The sequence below is a fragment of the Montipora capricornis genome, chromosome 2 (genome assembly GCF_036669925.1).
Source record: "Montipora capricornis isolate CH-2021 chromosome 2, ASM3666992v2, whole genome shotgun sequence".
In the NCBI taxonomy this organism is placed as follows: domain Eukaryota; kingdom Metazoa; phylum Cnidaria; class Anthozoa; order Scleractinia; family Acroporidae; genus Montipora; species Montipora capricornis.
This window is the reverse complement of record NC_090884.1, coordinates 36273776-36290451: the sequence shown is the minus strand read 5'-3', so window position 1 is coordinate 36290451 and position 16676 is coordinate 36273776. Positions and strand designations below refer to the sequence as shown.

Genomic DNA, 16676 nt, shown 5'->3' with positions numbered 1-16676 from the left:
CACAGATGAATCCTTTGTTTCGTGAGTTGTTAGAAACACGCAACGAAAGTTGATCACAAGCGGCCGCTGAAATCGATGTCAACTTTTCGATTTTGTGATTTACTTGTGCAGCCCAAAGTACAATAGAAAAATTGAACTTAGCAAAATCTCCCAAAGTTTTTTTTCGCTGATGGTAACTTTTTATGTTCGTAGCACAAAAATTATGTTGTCTTCATGTCGCAAATTTTGTATGGCAATTCTTTTTATTCTCGATCGACACTATCTAAAAACTTCCTTCTGGTCTTCCTAAAAGCTGTGTATCAAAACTTGTTTACTTTTGCACCAATATTTGTTTTGCATAAAGCACGCTAACAAAGTCTGTACCTTAGTTAGTTCGCATTTGTGAGTGTAGGTCGTAATACTATATTTTGAAGTCTCCCATCCAGGTACTAACCCCGCCGGATAGAGGATAACTTCAACGAACTTCTGTCTCGAAAAGCTTTCAGACGTTCAGAGTACACCACTTAGTTTTGTTTTTTTTTAATTGATTTTTTTAAACAATATTACATAATTAATTACACTAGCGCTTACGCTTCCCTTATTACAATTAATTACTAACACTGATTACCTAATAATTTACAAACACTTATGACACGGTTTAAAGCGCTTACACTATTTACAATGCTTACGGAACGATACTACAGTATTTACCTTACTCACAAAGAGATATACGAAACGAAGTGAAATTTATAGTAGTTTTCCCCAGATGCTTAAGAATTTATGCAGCTTTCTTTGGGCGGTATAACTTTGCTCTAAAATATCAAGTTTGTCTTGGACGCGGGAGAAGAAAGCCTTCAAAACACAAGTTGCCATCACATGAATTTGTCGCGAAGATATAGAGTGTTGCAATAAGAAGAGTGACATTAAGTGCCTGTTTATTTTTTACGTTATTATGCCAAACGTATAGGATGTTAGCTTTCAGTCAAAAAGACCACTTGATTGAATTTCTGGTACCACCAGTTGGTGAATCTATAGGCTTAAACTTGCTGTGAAAAAGAAGTTGAACGGAACTTCATGTCAGCCTCGAAACCAATGTTTCACGACCCCTTTTATTTATTTTTGATTCTTTCTGGGTTTAGTATTTTACTAGTAACGACATGTCTTCTCAGGGGACTATTTACCTATGACATCTAACATAGCACTACAATGATTTACGATATCAAAACAATCTCGTGTACTATTAGGGCTACATATTACGCAAAGACAACTTGAATCTCCTGAAAGCAAAACGCTGGTCAGTTGAGAGTTATGGAATAAAGCACTGCCACAAGTACGCTGTGCGTGCCTATTTTATATACTCCTTGCTTTTAACTTTATTCACACTCTTCTCGCTTTGATCGCTGTTTCGGATTGGGCTTTTTAGGGTAGGGGGTGGGGAATAGGGTTTTGTAATGTAAGGGGGTGGGGTGGGGGGTTAGACGTAAGAAACGGGTAGGCTGGAGCTTAAAGAGCATTTACTCGCATTAAATATATAAAGTAGCCTTCGTGGGCCGACTTTTATTTAGTTGGCCGAGAAATGGAAAATAGATCCTCAGCCAAAGTTAAGAGAGGATGAGATAAGAGAATGGATTTCCATGTTCCATTAAAAAAAATCTTTTTTTTCGTCTAGCAAAGTTATTTTAAGTTCTCGTTCCCAATGCCGTGCATATTTAAAAGTTCATTACGTCATTACAACTGGCCAATCAGGTGCCTCTCTAAAAATAGCCGGGTAAATAAAATTAGATTTCAAAAACTATTATTGGAAGAGGCCCAGATTTCATTTGGTAATCGTGAGCGGAATCAGCTTGGTCTATATGGCAATTTTCCGGCTACTTTTATTTTGGAATTAAATACAGCAATTGGTATTATCTCGCATAGGTGAACCCAGAGAAGTCGACGTTTATGTGCATTTATTCAGCCCTTCGTGCTCACAGTATTCTATCAAACAGCAAGAAAAAAAGGCACATTTTTCCTTATTATTGGACAGTCCATGCACATGAAATCAAGGTGTGACTCAATCATAGCGGTAGCCGCCTCCTTCGTAGACTGCGAACACAGACGTATTTCCGGCCCTGAAAAATGGGGAGAGAAACGACGAGCCAGAAATACGTCTGCGTTTGCAGGCTATCTCCTTCCAGTTCTATCCTGAAATCGTATTGAACTGACTCTGTGTATCTTTACCACTGTGAAGTTGTCTTTTTCAGTTTTAAATTCAGTTTGAAAGTAATCTTGAACCTTCCATCATTATTTCTTTACCCAATGTCGGCTGATTGTCCACCTAATCGTAACTATTCTCGAATCTGATTGGTTCTGTGGGCGCCTATTTGTCGCGTAATTGGCGCGCGATCACGTGTGTGTCCAAATTTGAACAACTCCAAATTGGATACCTGTAATTAGACACCTACGCCATTAGCGCGTCAGTCACGTGCATTTAGATGGTGTCTTTCTTGCCGTTTCTCTACTTTTTCCAAAACAGATTATAGTTACAATTAATTAGTAATAGGACTTCGTGTCGTACAATTCAGGGGTAATCGTGCTCGTAATCTCTGAAATCGTCCTCGCGATGCGCGCTCGGCCGATTTTGAAAATACACGCCCAATTACTCCCTGAATTGTACTCCACTCAATCCTATTACTATTACTAACTCTGCAACGCTCATTTAATTAATTTCAAGAACATAACATTTCTGAGGCTCGATTTCATTCAATCTTTTATTCTCCATAATTATTTCAAAGCCACTGGTCAATAGAACGTTAAAATGTGAGTCGAACGTTAAATCGTCAGAGACAAGGACTTCAACCTGTGGCAAAATACAAACATGGCTTTATATAAGTGAGTAGTCATGGAAAGTAAGAGCATTAATTTGTTAGAAATAAGCACGCGTATATTTTTCAAACACGAACAAAGTTGCACGAGCTCATAGCGCGAGTATATTATGTAGTATGTAAAAAAATTACGAGTGCTCGTTTCTTCTAAATTGCACGAAAAAATCATGTGATTACTTAGTAACAATATACTACAAGAAATGCACGTGAATTACGCAATCGCGTAAAAATTGCGCCATCCGGGGCTCGCATTTGATTGCCGTCTGATGCTTTCTTTGATCGTTGACCAATCAGAATGCTTGGTTTGTTACCTCTGTTTGAACTGGATTACCTCTTTTCTACACTGTGTTACCTGGAAACTGCATTTCTCTTAGCCAAACAGAATCGAGAAATTTCCCATGCATATTATTCATAAAAGTAAAGAAATAACAATACAAATTTAATATCAAATTCTTTCGCTGGCTAGTCGGTGAGGCAATTTATTAAACTCCGTTTAAATATCTTAAACAGTTGTAGCGTGCAAGACACTCATTTACGTGTGTTAAGGAACAAATGTTCTTTTCTTTCTTGTTATAATAGTGTTTGAATGAAAATCCACACGAAAGTTTGTACTCACAAGTCTTGCACGTTCTTGCACAGCCCCTTTTTATCTCAGGCAGAAATTTGCAAAAAACTGCATTGGCAGCACAATCTTTTCTTTTATCTTTACAATCTGGGGGAAAACGAAAAAGGTAACTGCAAAATTCAAAGACAGAAACATCCAAATCCCACCCTGATTACAATCTGCATGGAGTCATTTCTGATCGTACTGAATTTAACGTTGAAGTATATATGATATGTTCATATATTTGAACGACTGAAATTGGAAGTACTTGAGAGTTGAAGATCATCCCAGTTGATCAGCAAATGAAGCAGTTGAATTTATTTGTAGTCCGTAAGAGGTGAAAAAAATGAAGGCCGTAGTACTGTATGCATAGTACTTAGAGGGCTTGTCAGACCGGAGTTCGAACTCGAAACATCCTCACGGCAATGTGATGCGAAAGCAATTGAGCCAACCGGTCTCTTAACGCCGTGGTCTTTGCATTATTGATTTACAGCCCCCACCCTCCCCCGAAATCCCTAACAAGTGTTTCCCAAAAAAGAAAGGCTTACTTGGATTTGTTGTAGGTGGCGGTCGCGTAACTGGCGGGGGTCCGTTTCCTTCTAATGAACAAAAAAGACAATGAAAAATAAACGTCGAAACGTCGTTAAAATGATAAAAATACGTTAAGAACCACCGTTGGATTATTGTCGTCGTCAAATGTACTGCATGTTGTAATTCCTGAATTTTGTGTTTTGCGAAGACGTTTTTAACTCACGCACTGATTGGTGGTCAAGTAAGCATTTTAGCTACACAGCAACTTGTTCTTGAAGTAGTAACAGTGAGTAGTATTAGTGAGTAGCAGTAGCAAAAGCAGTACTTAGCGGTAGTAGTCAAAGGCACCAAATGATTCAGGCGCCTAATAAATGTCCATTCAATGAACTCAATTAAGCATATTAAGCCGGGTTTATTAGACTTTCTCTAAATCATTTCATATTATTGATTTGGAAAAATGACCCCTGTCTACTCTTATTACTTGACGGTTTCGCGTTTGGTTTTTTCGTTTGTTTAACCTTTGGGTGAACAAGACAAGGCTACAAGGAGCAAGAATACGGTGGAGGGTACACTCTCCTTAACTCACTTTCTTGACATGCGACTTAACCAGATGATAAGACATCCCATCGTATACAGTAATTCAACAATTTGATCTCAAGTGAACTAAAAACTGAGGCTAAAAGAGCTCATCAAAATTTCTTACCAATCCTATCTGTTATCCACTTGTAGTATGTTGTTACTCTCGCAAACACACTGTAGTATTCTGTCGGGCAGTATCTTTTGCCAAAGCTGACAACGCCATGCATGTACCATTTATTGTTCCTCTCGCATACAAGTGGTCCACCACTATCGCCCTGGCAACTGCCTGAACCACTCGAGTGCCCTTGTCCTGCGCATAGGTGGGCCTCTCCATCGTATCGACCGTATTTCTTGGCACAGTCCTCGTGGGATACTATCGGCACTTTGGCCTGCTGCAAGACAACTGGAGATGATCCAGTTCCGGAAAGACGGCCCCAACCTATGGAAGCAAGGTTGCAACTCTAGTGTGGATAGAAGTTCCAGTTGGCCTTTTTTATTTCCTTTTTGAATAGTTAGGATAAAATTTGCAAGGCAAACACCAAAAAATAAACTAAACTAAAACAACAATTGATGTTCTGACACAAAGAACTTCTGTTAGCATAGGGGAATTAACACAATTATTCAATTATTCAATATCGAGGCTTCTAGGAAACCACAACAATGATATTGAATGTAAGGAGAAATGTAGACTCGGAAAAATATCCGAGTCCCAGATGGGACTCGGATATTTTTCCGAGTCTACATTTCTCCTTACATTCAATATCATTGTTCTAGGAAACCGTAAGCGAAACTGAAATTCATTTACTCCGGAAACGAACGCTTTTGTTAAAGTTTCAAACACTTAAATTCCAGCTAAACATTAATTTTATTTCCGGTATTTTAAGGTTCGTTTTGGTTGGAGGGTAGCTTCCCTTTAAACATGAATGAGAGAGTGTATATCTTAACCAAACCTGTTACATAGCATTGGGTTCCAGGTCTTGGAGGCTCGGTAGGAAGGCACACCGTTGACACCTTGTCACTGATCTTTACAGAACCTTTGAGCTCTAGAACGGCTACATCGTGCATTAAGTTTTGCATGGTAAAGCCTTTGTGCCTATAAAGGGTCTTCACTTTGAACTCTTTTTCAACTTCGGTTGGGGGTCCTTTCTTTCTGTGCGCACCTAATGAGCAAGTTGCATGATTTAACACAGGATCTTATACTTACTTTTGTTCTAGTTTATATAGAGAACAAATGTTTCAACTGGACAACATGGTGGCAGATTCTTCCCATTTTATACCTTTATGAAATGTGAACGTCACGTTGGATAAACGGACTGTTGTTGTGTTAATACTCACTTTTTTGAAAAGCTTATCCAGCTGAGCACAATTCCTGCCCTAATTGGAATCACATCAAATAAAATAATTTTATCGTTTTTTTGAAGAGAGGGAAAAACCGAAAACCTCTTTGAGTGTAATGAAGAGCCAACATGAACAAACTCAACCCAACCCATATATGACTTTGAGTCTTGAATGGAATCCCATCCGCGCTGGTGGAGTGCTGTCACAACTGCGATGACAATGCTTAACGCTGTTCGCCTTCAGGCTCCATGAAACAACTTTTAGAAAATGGTACAACAAATTTTTTAAAGAATCTCAACTAATGGGACCCAGATTAGCTTACAATGAACCTGTCAGTGCCTAGATCAAGTCATCTTCATCTTCGTGCCAAGTGATCCTGAACAATAAGTTCCCTCTCGATTGTCGAGGAATAATTAATCAACAATAACAGCTACATTCAACCAGGCGGTAACACTCCATCATATAGGTGGTCTGCAAACAATCTCTAGAGACACAGATAACAATGCTGCGATGTACAATTTCTGGTTAACGAACAAAAGGAGCTTATCGTTTGTTTTTGTCCACCAACATGGCGGCGATGACGTAACGTGAAAACCACCTTTTATGTCGCCTGAGCTTCAATTCCGCTTTCCAGGTCGCCCGCTAATCTGTATCATACCCCTTCGTCTGCCACTATTTTGCGGCGAACAGACTGAGACGCTGATTACAGAAAGGCTCTGTCTTCCGATATTTGAAAATTTCCTAGCTTTTTTCTCCCACCCGGACTGCCTGTCCCTGGGTATCCGATTATGAATGAACTACAACCAGCTACGTACTAACCAACCACAACCGTGTATCCATCAGGGTATGGATAGCTGCGAACACAATGCGCTGCAGTGACAATCCAGTTTCGTCTGATAAGAGATCCACCGCATATATGGTGTCCGTTGACGCGAAGAGAAACTTGCCATGGCCACGCATGTGGCGCTGCATCATCTCCATTCACAATTCGAGTGAACAAGGAACGTTTCCCACACTCTGCCTCTCTTTGCCGTCCTTGAAAAAGTGTGCTTGATAAAGTTAATTGAATTATGCTCCGAACATATGAAATTTACCAAGTCTCGGAAGTAGAGAACTTCCTATCTTGTCAATTGAAGGAAAACTGAAAAGATCATAATACGTTTCTGAACCGAGGTTTTCGTGTTTTAGTCAACTCCTAATCTTATTAAGAACAGCCAACTCCGTTTCCGAACAAAATGAAAGTGTTTTTTATTCAACCAGCTATACTGTTTGATGTTTTACTAGCAAGGGTCAGTTTCCATACTGGAAGTTTGATGGCATACTTACTGCGCCTTTCAATAACATGCGGACTCTACAATTCAAAGCTCAATCGACAAATGCGTTTTTCGCTACCGTCAATCAAATGTTCGGTGGCTCCTCCCAGCTTCCGACTATGTTGACTGAACTGGGCTCAACGATGTGATTTGATTACTGCGCGCTCGACAGTAGTCGGAAGCTTCGGAGCCGCCGAATATTTGATTGACGGTAGCGAAAAATGCATTTGTCGGTTGACCGTTTGAATTAATTTAAGAGTTCGCATGTTATTGAAAGGCGCAGTAAGGTAGAACTGGCTGCACGTCAGGTATTGTTTAAAGAATAGTTTTCGCTATTATCAGAAACTGAGGTTTATGACGAAGTTGGCACTCGCCTCTATAATTTTTCTGGAGAACTTGTACGATAAGAGAGATCGATAAGTCCATAGAGGAGATTCCTTTCCTCAAAAAAATTATGTAACAGCTTGGCTATATCGTCACGACAAAAACGGGAGTCATAATGATTTGGATCCTTCAGAACTGTTTTCTGAATATTTAATTTTGGAAGTGTGGGTGGGAGGTGGGATGCGTTGTAAAAGACTAATACCCTAGAGTGAAGAATCTAGTTGTTTTTAGCACCATTATAAAAATTCTGTTACTCCACACTAACTTTATAATGTAAATCTGAAAAGCTTACCCTGGACAAACGAAGGTGCAAGTATCACACTGACGACTCCAATAAGCAGTAGCATCTCGGAAGACATTGGACTTACTGTGAATAGATGTCTCATTTATGCGAAACCGTTGAATAACCACCTTGTTTAATATTAAGAAAAATATAAAGAAATATAAACGAGCGCTTTGTATAGCTGTCGTGAAGGTGATTTTAAGAATATATGCAAAATATCTCTTGAGTTATGGACAGTCTTTCTAAAGACAGGTAAGTCAATACTGAGAAAACTTGGATCTTCTTTTGCTTGCATTTAATAAAAGCCATCTGAAACATGATAAAATATAGCTGGGTTGCAGTTAATTGAAGAACGTCAAACATCAAGACCATCGTATGGCATGATCGTATGGTATTTTCCTGTACCAGTTAAATTATTTTCCCACCCAATGTAACTTGTTTGGCATGTGATTCACATATACAAGTGTCATGGTCACTCGTAAGCGGTAGTACACTGGATGACTTAATTTAACTTTTGTGCGATGAAATAAGGGCGTGTTTGATTGACCGTATTCCGGAATAGGAATACGTGGAATAGAAGTTAGAAATCCTTCGTTTTTACGGAGATTCACATTAAAATTATCAAACACTTGCTAAAGTTCTATTATAAACATATATTTATTATCCTTGTTGCTTTAAAAGGGCCAGACATACCGTTTTAAATCATCACTCCACGTATTCTTATTCCGGAATAGGGTCAATCGAACGCACCCTAAGTCTATAATTACAAATGCCAATCCCGTCATTCTTTATTGAATACTGGTGTTTCAGTAACCTTCTCTCGGTTTAAGTACATGCGTATTATGTGGACTGGTGCGCCTTCAAGTGGCTCGCGTGCTATTTCAGACGCTCTTCCCATTTGAACTTGCATTGTAAATTGAGTTGGTTGGGTAGTAGCATGAGCAATCAATCCATTATATTTTTTGATTATCCCCATTGGCACATTCCAGGCCCGATTTCAAAGGAGGGCAAGACCGGAGTCATTTTCAAGTCCCTACGAATCTCTATCATGCAGGACTGATAGCAATCTCGATCCCAGAGCTCTACACTTTTGACTGAGGGTCAGAAGAGCTCTAGGGAACCCTAAAACAAAGTGTCATCTCATTGGTTTTCGTGAAGTACAATGAAAAGCGTCTCTGATTGGTGCATTCATGTTAGCTCGACGAGTGATCAGGCGCCGTAAAGTTCAAATAGTCAAATTTTGGCTATAAGAATCCTACGGCGCATGTTCTCCTACACAGAGTTTCCCAGAGACTCGGGTCATGCGCATACATAAGATCCGACGTTTTGGTGACGAGAATGCACCGTTAGAAGATTGTACGGAAAAGGTTTGGTGAAGTAGCAAGAGCACTCTCCTACCCACGAGTTAGCCCGGTTTCGATTTCCTAACTCAACATTTTATGTGGTTTGGTCTGAGGGGTTCTCTACGGGTACTCCGGTTTTCCCTTCTCATCGAAAACTAACCTAAAAGGAATGCAGTTTTTTCCTGGGACCCCCCAGGCAGGGGGGGATTGAGGATGGGGACGTCTAAGTTTTAAGGGACGAAGGCTGCTCTTCCCACTGCATAAAAGAAGAGGTTTGTTGGCAAAATTATAAAAAAAAATACTAGGGTACTCTCTTATATAGACTATTTAGGTATGTACGGCCCCATAGGGTATGGTTTTCTAACCGTTTTGGTCTGAAATAGGGTTGCAAATCTGAAATAGGGCGTGGTCTGTGCACTCAAGTCTTGAATTGGGTATGAAGGGGGTAGTTTCTAAAGAAACTGTGGTGCTGCGTCTGTGGCGAAGTAGTATACAAAAATTTGGTTTTATCAACGGAGTTGATAATGTAAATTGGCCACCGTACAGAGATTCTAAAAGCTGACGTTTCGAGCGTTAGCCCTTCGTCAGAGCAAATCGAGGAATTGTGGGTTACCTGTAGCTTTTATAGTAGAGTAGGAGCTACGCTATTGGTGGTAACATGGCAACGTTAAAAATAGGAATATATTAGAGATTCTTGCGGCTTTTCGTCTTACCTAGATGTAGAGAAAGGCCGCAGATAGCCATGTATTTTTTGGAGTGGTTAGGGAGATTAAAATGACGAGCGACTGGATTAGATACATCCTTGTCATTGTTCTCAACATCGCGAAGGTGTTCGCGGAATCGGTCGCCAAGTCGTCTACCTGTCTCGCCCAGGTTATGCAACAAATGACATTTGCGGAGGTACATGTCAAACAATCGGTGATCTTAATAGATCGCTTAGGTCCAGATATCTTGGTAGTGTTTACAATGAAAAGACAAGTTTTGCATCGTGAGCGCGCACAATCATTTGAAAGTGCCGGGTTGCTCGTTAGTTTTGAGCGCGCTTCTAACTAAAAAGTTGCCTACCTGTTTGTCGCGTTTGAATGAAATAAGTGGGGGTTGCGAAAAGATTCTACCAGTCTCGAGATCATTTAAGAATGTTACTTTTGACTGCGTGATTATGAGGATGGAAAGTGAGGGTGGATGGAATTCTGTCATTGTTATCTTCTTGTGACGTTTGTAGTGCTAACTATCGATCAAATTGTTGGGAGCGATGATGGCCCGCTTAGACCACAGAGAGAGGATAGCCAAGTTTTTCGAAGAACTGGCACATCTCCTCTGATTTGCTGGAAAAATCGGAGTCATCACTACATATATAGAAAATTAAGTCTAAGAAATTGAGAATAAGGAATGGAGTTATTTACATGTGATGGATGCGACGATGCATACAACAAATAACTATGAGAATCTGTAGGTTTTATAGTGCACTCTGGTACATAGCACGTTGCCACTAATAAACTTTGATATCTAGGAAAGCCAATGAAGTTTCCGAAATTTCCCAGGTATATTTAAGAGCCGGACAGACTTCCAGTTCCTTCATCTTAAATTCGCTGTTGAGCAAGGGGAAATCGGAAAACTCAGAGAATCGTTACCTTTAATAGATTTTAAGTAAATTACAAAGCATTGCAATAAAACTCTGGAAAACCTCAGACGGGGTTTACCAATCCTTTACAGTGGACGAAAAAACGGATTTTCACATGTAGCAAATGTGGAGCAAATGCATGGCAAATGCGGGGCTAAATCGCGTGGGTGGGTGAGTCGTGGGTAGGTAGGTCGCGTTTGCTTGAAGATACAAAAAAATATATTGGCTCCCTCAGTACTCGGTCCAAATTTTCTCAGGTCTTAGGTCTCGTCTATTTCGAGTATTTCCAGTCGTTGATTAAAAAAGGGTTAGGGTTAGGGTAGGGTTAGTTTTTGTACCTGTTTGCTCGGAACAGCAAATGTGTTCAAAGAAGAATTTTTGTAGAGATTGCTCATCAGAATAGCAAATGTGGCCAAATCCATTTTTTCGTCCAGTGTTACAAGGAGATCACCTATGTTAACCGAATCTGAATAACCGCTAAACAACCATCAAAAGAAGTGATAAATTCATGAACCCGAAGTTTTTAAAGTAAGTTGAAACCCAATTACAATAACCACTCGCGATAGACTAAATACAGTGAGCATAATCGTAACTATACAAATAAGATTTAAGTTTAAGTTTAAATTGACCGAGGGAATCTACAAGGGCGCTTTCCTTTTGTCAGAACTTGTCAGCCAGACCCGTCAGTTTGCAAAGAAAATGCAAAAATTCAAGGAACACTTGCATGATAATCCTTCGCATTCTCCTGGAGAAGTATATATCATCCTGGAAGTGTGTTAATTTTGTATGTGTATGTGGCCAAATCCATTTTTTCGTCCAGTGTTACAAGGAGATCACCTGTGTTAACCGAATCTTAATAACCGCTAACTGGCCGGTCAGTTCTGTGAAATGGAAAGCGCCCTAGGGATTGTAAATATAAGGGCAAACTGGACCCATTCCCTCACAACACGATAAAAATGAGAATAGTTTAGAAAGTTGATTTTAGCATACTTAATCTTGAAGATAAATTCAGAATGTCTTAAGGTGTAACGTCTTCTAAATAATGATTCACGTTTATATCATACAAGCCTAATTTGATCTTCAATAGAAAAATTAAGTCAAAATAGGTAGGTCGAGTTGCAAGGAAAGCAGCTTAAGTTTTATAAGTCTGTCTCCATAAGATTTGTCTTTAAAAATAATTCTTGTAGCTCTCCTTTGCATACCTTCTCAGATACCAATTAAATAAGATTGATAAGAGGACCAAACTTCACAGGCATACTCCAAATGCCGGGGGCCGGGGGTAATTACCACAAGATCTTTTGATGGCACGTGTTCACTTTGCATGGTCATAATACGGCAGCGCCTGGACAGAGTATGGCCAAGCTTATATATAAATGTGAAAGGATTTATTTTCTTAGTTATACGTAAACCAAGTGAAACTGTGATCTTCGCAGTTATGAACGCAATTTTTGCAATTGCGTAAATGTTTGCACTTCTTTAGATTAAAATTCATTCCCCAGGTTTTACAGGTTCTCTTGTACAGCATTTTTTACAGCAGCTTTTACAAGCCCTCTTGTAACAGCATCATCAGCATAGAGCAGGAAAGTGGTGCCTTCATAGAGGCCACAGCTAAAAGAAAAAAGAATTTGGCCGGGCAACGAGCCCTGTGAAACGCATGGTTACCCGGAGGTAGCCCTGAAGTCCGAAAAATATAAGAATCTTGGAACTGAAGTAGGGAGAATCTTAATAATGGTAATAGGACTGAGTGGAGTCCAATTTGGTCAGTCTGTAATAATTCTAGTGATTAACAAAATCGGACGACCGCGTAGCGGGAGTCCGCTTTGTTTAATGCATTCCTTTTTCACTGTCTAATGTTACAAATTTGTCCATTTTGGAAAATCCCCAGTTTGGTAGGGTTGTTGCTATGGTTATTGTGATAAATTCTGCGATTGGTGATTAAGCTGAGTGCACTTAATGATTGGCTGATGTAAATGTTCGATTTCAGGTATCCGATTACAGCCAACTGTCCGATTTCACTGTCCGACTTCACACCTACACAATAATTAGTCAAAATTAAAGTAGTCAATGCAATCAAATTTGAGAAAATTGTAAAGGCCGATTTACACGGTACGATTTTTATCGCATGCGACAAGCTAACGACAGGCCTACGACATGACTTACGATTGTCGCAGCGTTTTAAAACTTGTTTTAAAACGCTACGACATTTTTCTGAAGTACACGCCAATCGTAAGTCATGTCGTAGGCCTGTCATAGGCTTGTCGCATGCAACAAAAATCGTACCGAGTAAATCGACCCTAATGGTTATGATTAAATCTGAAATTGTACAGTCGGATAATGAGAGGAATAGTTTATTTCAAGCTCTTATCTTACCATTCTCCGATTCAGCCATTATCGCACTCTAATGTATGTCTCATATGAGGCTCACAATTTACTTGTTATTGTATTTTATCATTTAACATGCCCCCTGATATTATTCCTTGCGTTACTTATTAGAGCACCGCTGCACTTCTTTCTAAAACAGGAAATAGGAACTGACTTTTATTACGAGCTGTAATAATCCAGAGTCAACTGAATGGATTTCCGAGTTCCTCAGCAAGGACAAGGAAGGTTTAATTTTCTAGCTAGAACTCTCAATCGGGAGTACATTGTGTCCCAATCCATGTAAATGCCAACCAAGAACCTGCTTCCACCCTCCGTGACAGTAAATCCCGTCCTACCATGCGTAACACGGTGGTTGTTGATGGTCACCATGTCACCAGGAATCATTTTGTATTCAATTACATTTGCTGGATCTCTCAACATTTTACCAATGGTAAGATATGCTTCATAGAGCTCAACAACACATTCTGGTGACCCTTTCGAGATGGAATCACGGGAAAAATTGCTGAGGAAAAATCGTGAAAGCTGTCCATCATTGTCCAACCTATGAGCAGGGAAGATCAAGCGAAAAAACAAGGGTATTTTGAAGGAAACATGATTGTAGAGAGGTTAATAATACATGTAACTTATTACTGCCGGGCCATGAACCAACTGTAACATTTAACAAAACAAAAACTAGGCAATTAACCGATTAGTAAATTAAGTGTGCAGGTTGTTTCTATTGACAATCAATTATTTAATTATTAAACCATAAAAAAACTATCGCTTTGTTAAATACTACCATCTGAAGTTGTGTTGTGTTGTGTTGGGGCTAAATAAAACGTTCCACAGAAGATTAATGTTGAGATTTTTTAATGGAGATAATGTAGAGTGAGATTAATGAGTGTTCTGCCAAATAGCCGGCTGCCGGCATATTTTGACTGGGCTGCTTGCTGATTTCTTGGAAGCGACTCAATGCTCCAGACTACTGAGCAGTGCTTTGCTATACAATGTACACTGTCCTAGAAGAGCGACTTTGCATAAGAATCAGTCTCCATAATGGTAAACCCCTCCCTGAAACGTTTCCCAGGAAAGTCGGACACAGTGCAAGATTTGTTCAAAAATAACATGTTGCAGCCGTTGTTCAATACAGGTTTAACCCTGAAGCGTGTCACGTTGATTACCGAAAAAGATAAAAAAAACATTTTGACAAAACTAAAGACAAGCTCTACATGTAGTCAGTTCAACAAGTTGCCATTGGTTAAAGAGCATCAACCAAATGTTCTCCAGTCCTTATGTGAATATGACACCGACAACACATGGCTCAACATCTGTTCATCAACACAACCGTTAATGTTGGACAATGGTGAATCGTGTGTCATTAGCAGACATAATGAAAAAACTACTCTAAACAATGAAAATTGGCTTACTCTATCGTTGTGTGAGCAACTTTCATGTCAAAGTCTCCAAAGGTGTCCTCTCCTACATCGTAAAAGTTCAGTTGTGAAGAAGATAAGAGCTCAAATTTTTTGGGATCCAGGTCTTTCAAAAGCTTTGATACATGAAATCCATCAGCAAACTGATTGGCACCTCCAATGCTAGGAATTTGCTCAATGCATTGAAGTAACTGAACCTTCAGAGAAAAAAAAGGGCAGAAAACATTTATTCGCAACACTGCACCGATGATGAAACCTCGTACTGGCAATAATATCACTCAGGGTCTTAGCGACTGTGGTGCATTTCCCATAGTCACGAGATCTCATTGGCATTTTGATGTTCGCTTCCACAGGTTGTTACATTGTTGTGTTAGCCATTATCTTATTGTGAAAAAAACAATCTGTTAAAATTACATTTGGCTCAAAATCGAGTAACTGCATAACATTGACCTACATACTCTCTAACCCAATTTTGAGTTTAAGGCACATGTGCCGAGAAAGCTAACATCTAACTGACTGTTGCAATAGTGAAGGGTTAATAATATTTAAAGTAAGTGACCATGCACTGCACTGTTCACATTACAGTTCCAACCCATTTAGTTCTGCCCAATACGTTGGATCTGCCAAATGCCTTGTTTTCATTGACCATCACTTGAGTATCCATTCTTCTTTTGGAATCTCCACACTAAGAGAAAAGGAGTTTGACTTGTTTGCAGCAATTACAAACTTCAGTAAGAATGCCAGGCCTTGTGAAGTAACTTGGTTCAAAGTAAACTGATCTTCCCTGTATTAGTTTCGATATTAGTTCAAACTATGTAGACTAAGGAAATACACATTCTGAGTTAGGGATTGTCCAATTTAGAATGGTTCTCGTCATGTTAGATGCTGCTCAGGCAAAGGACTTGGTCAAGGAGAATTTGCTGGCAAAGGAAACATTGTTTTTCTGCTATCAGCTGTTATTTCAGCCTTCCACCCTCGAGAAAGTACTCTGGTTGCGGATGGTCACGTGTCTGCTAGATTTTTGCAGATTCCAGAAAAATAAGTGAAGGGAGGGGCACAAAGGTTAAATTCTTGTCTCCTCTGAACTCATCTAATGGTAATGGTAATGAATTTATATAGCGCATTTTCTATTATCATATTCAAATGCACTTTACAAGCAAGGGATCTATGGGTGAGATCGGACATCAGCATATATAGGCGCCGCTGGCAGCCGCTATCAGTCCATCAGCGATCTCACCCAGCACATGAATGAATGAAATGAGACCTGACCACAGCATCGGGAGCTCCATGGCCTACTCTTTACGAATAGTGTAAGGATTCTTTTACGTCCCACTGGGTTGCGAACATTGAAGGGTTGTGAGACGGGGCCTAGTCCTTATCCGAGAAGACTTGAAAGTGAGGCAGCACTTTCTCCTCAGTTGTCTTGAGACCCTGAGTGTTGGTCCGAACTCACGACCTCCCGCATGGCAGCCGATGCTCAACCAACTGAGCCACCGGTGCGCGGTACTGAGCTGAGTAGCATTGGAAGTGGAAATTATGAATTGTGTGGCACGGGAATGTCAATTCGTAATCTCAAACAAAGTAATGATTTTCAGTGCTGCCACTACATCTTTCCTTAAATACAACGCCTTCGAACAAATTAGTTGTTTTACATTGTACTTTAAAATCAGGTTTGTATCACCCGAAGCCAGCACAAGTCTACTTTTAAGAAAATGAGCGCCATTTGCAAAAGAAAAACAATCCGAGTTTGCCTTCGCCTTCATAAAAACGAATACTGTTGACAAAATGAAGTCGACAATCATGCTCTGTGCATGTTTCATTTGTACCCATTGGCACGTGACCAGCCGCAACCAGGGTGCTTTCTCGAGGATGGAAGAGAGAGGACCCATCCCTGGAGACAAGGTTGTGGGGAAAAATCAATTGATACTTTTAAAAAATTACAAAAGACACTTAGCCAATGGGGAAAAAATGAAGTTATCAAGAGACACAGATACCTTCATAATTATTGCAATCCATGCTATTCAGAGAGCTAAATATAAGCTA

The 16676-nt window shown here is 39.8% G+C and overlaps 2 protein-coding genes across 2 annotated transcripts in view; both read right to left on the bottom strand.

The window, feature by feature from the left end:
- Positions 1 to 2700: 2700 nt before the first annotated feature.
- Positions 2701 to 8008, bottom strand: LOC138037955 (chymotrypsinogen B-like). The gene is made up of 7 exons (XM_068883788.1): positions 7885 to 8008; positions 6715 to 6930; positions 5508 to 5717; positions 4682 to 4996; positions 3996 to 4046; positions 3460 to 3555; positions 2701 to 2818 (listed from the first exon to the last, which is right to left on the bottom strand). The coding sequence occupies exons 1-7, from the start codon at positions 7976 to 7978 to the stop codon at positions 2814 to 2816; spliced, it is 987 nt and encodes a 328-aa protein (XP_068739889.1). The 5' UTR covers positions 7979 to 8008; the 3' UTR covers positions 2701 to 2813.
- Positions 8009 to 10836: 2828 nt separating this feature from the next.
- The window catches only part of LOC138020203 (gamma-butyrobetaine dioxygenase-like), a 13989-nt gene continuing 8149 nt past the window's right edge, over positions 10837 to 16676 (bottom strand). The window contains exons 3-4 of the mRNA XM_068867227.1: positions 14628 to 14830; positions 10837 to 13762 (exon numbers count right to left, since the gene is read on the bottom strand). Coding sequence (XP_068723328.1) covers positions 13429 to 13762; positions 14628 to 14830 — 537 coding nt within the window. The 3' untranslated portion in view covers positions 10837 to 13428. The remainder of the gene's footprint in view (positions 13763 to 14627; positions 14831 to 16676) is intronic.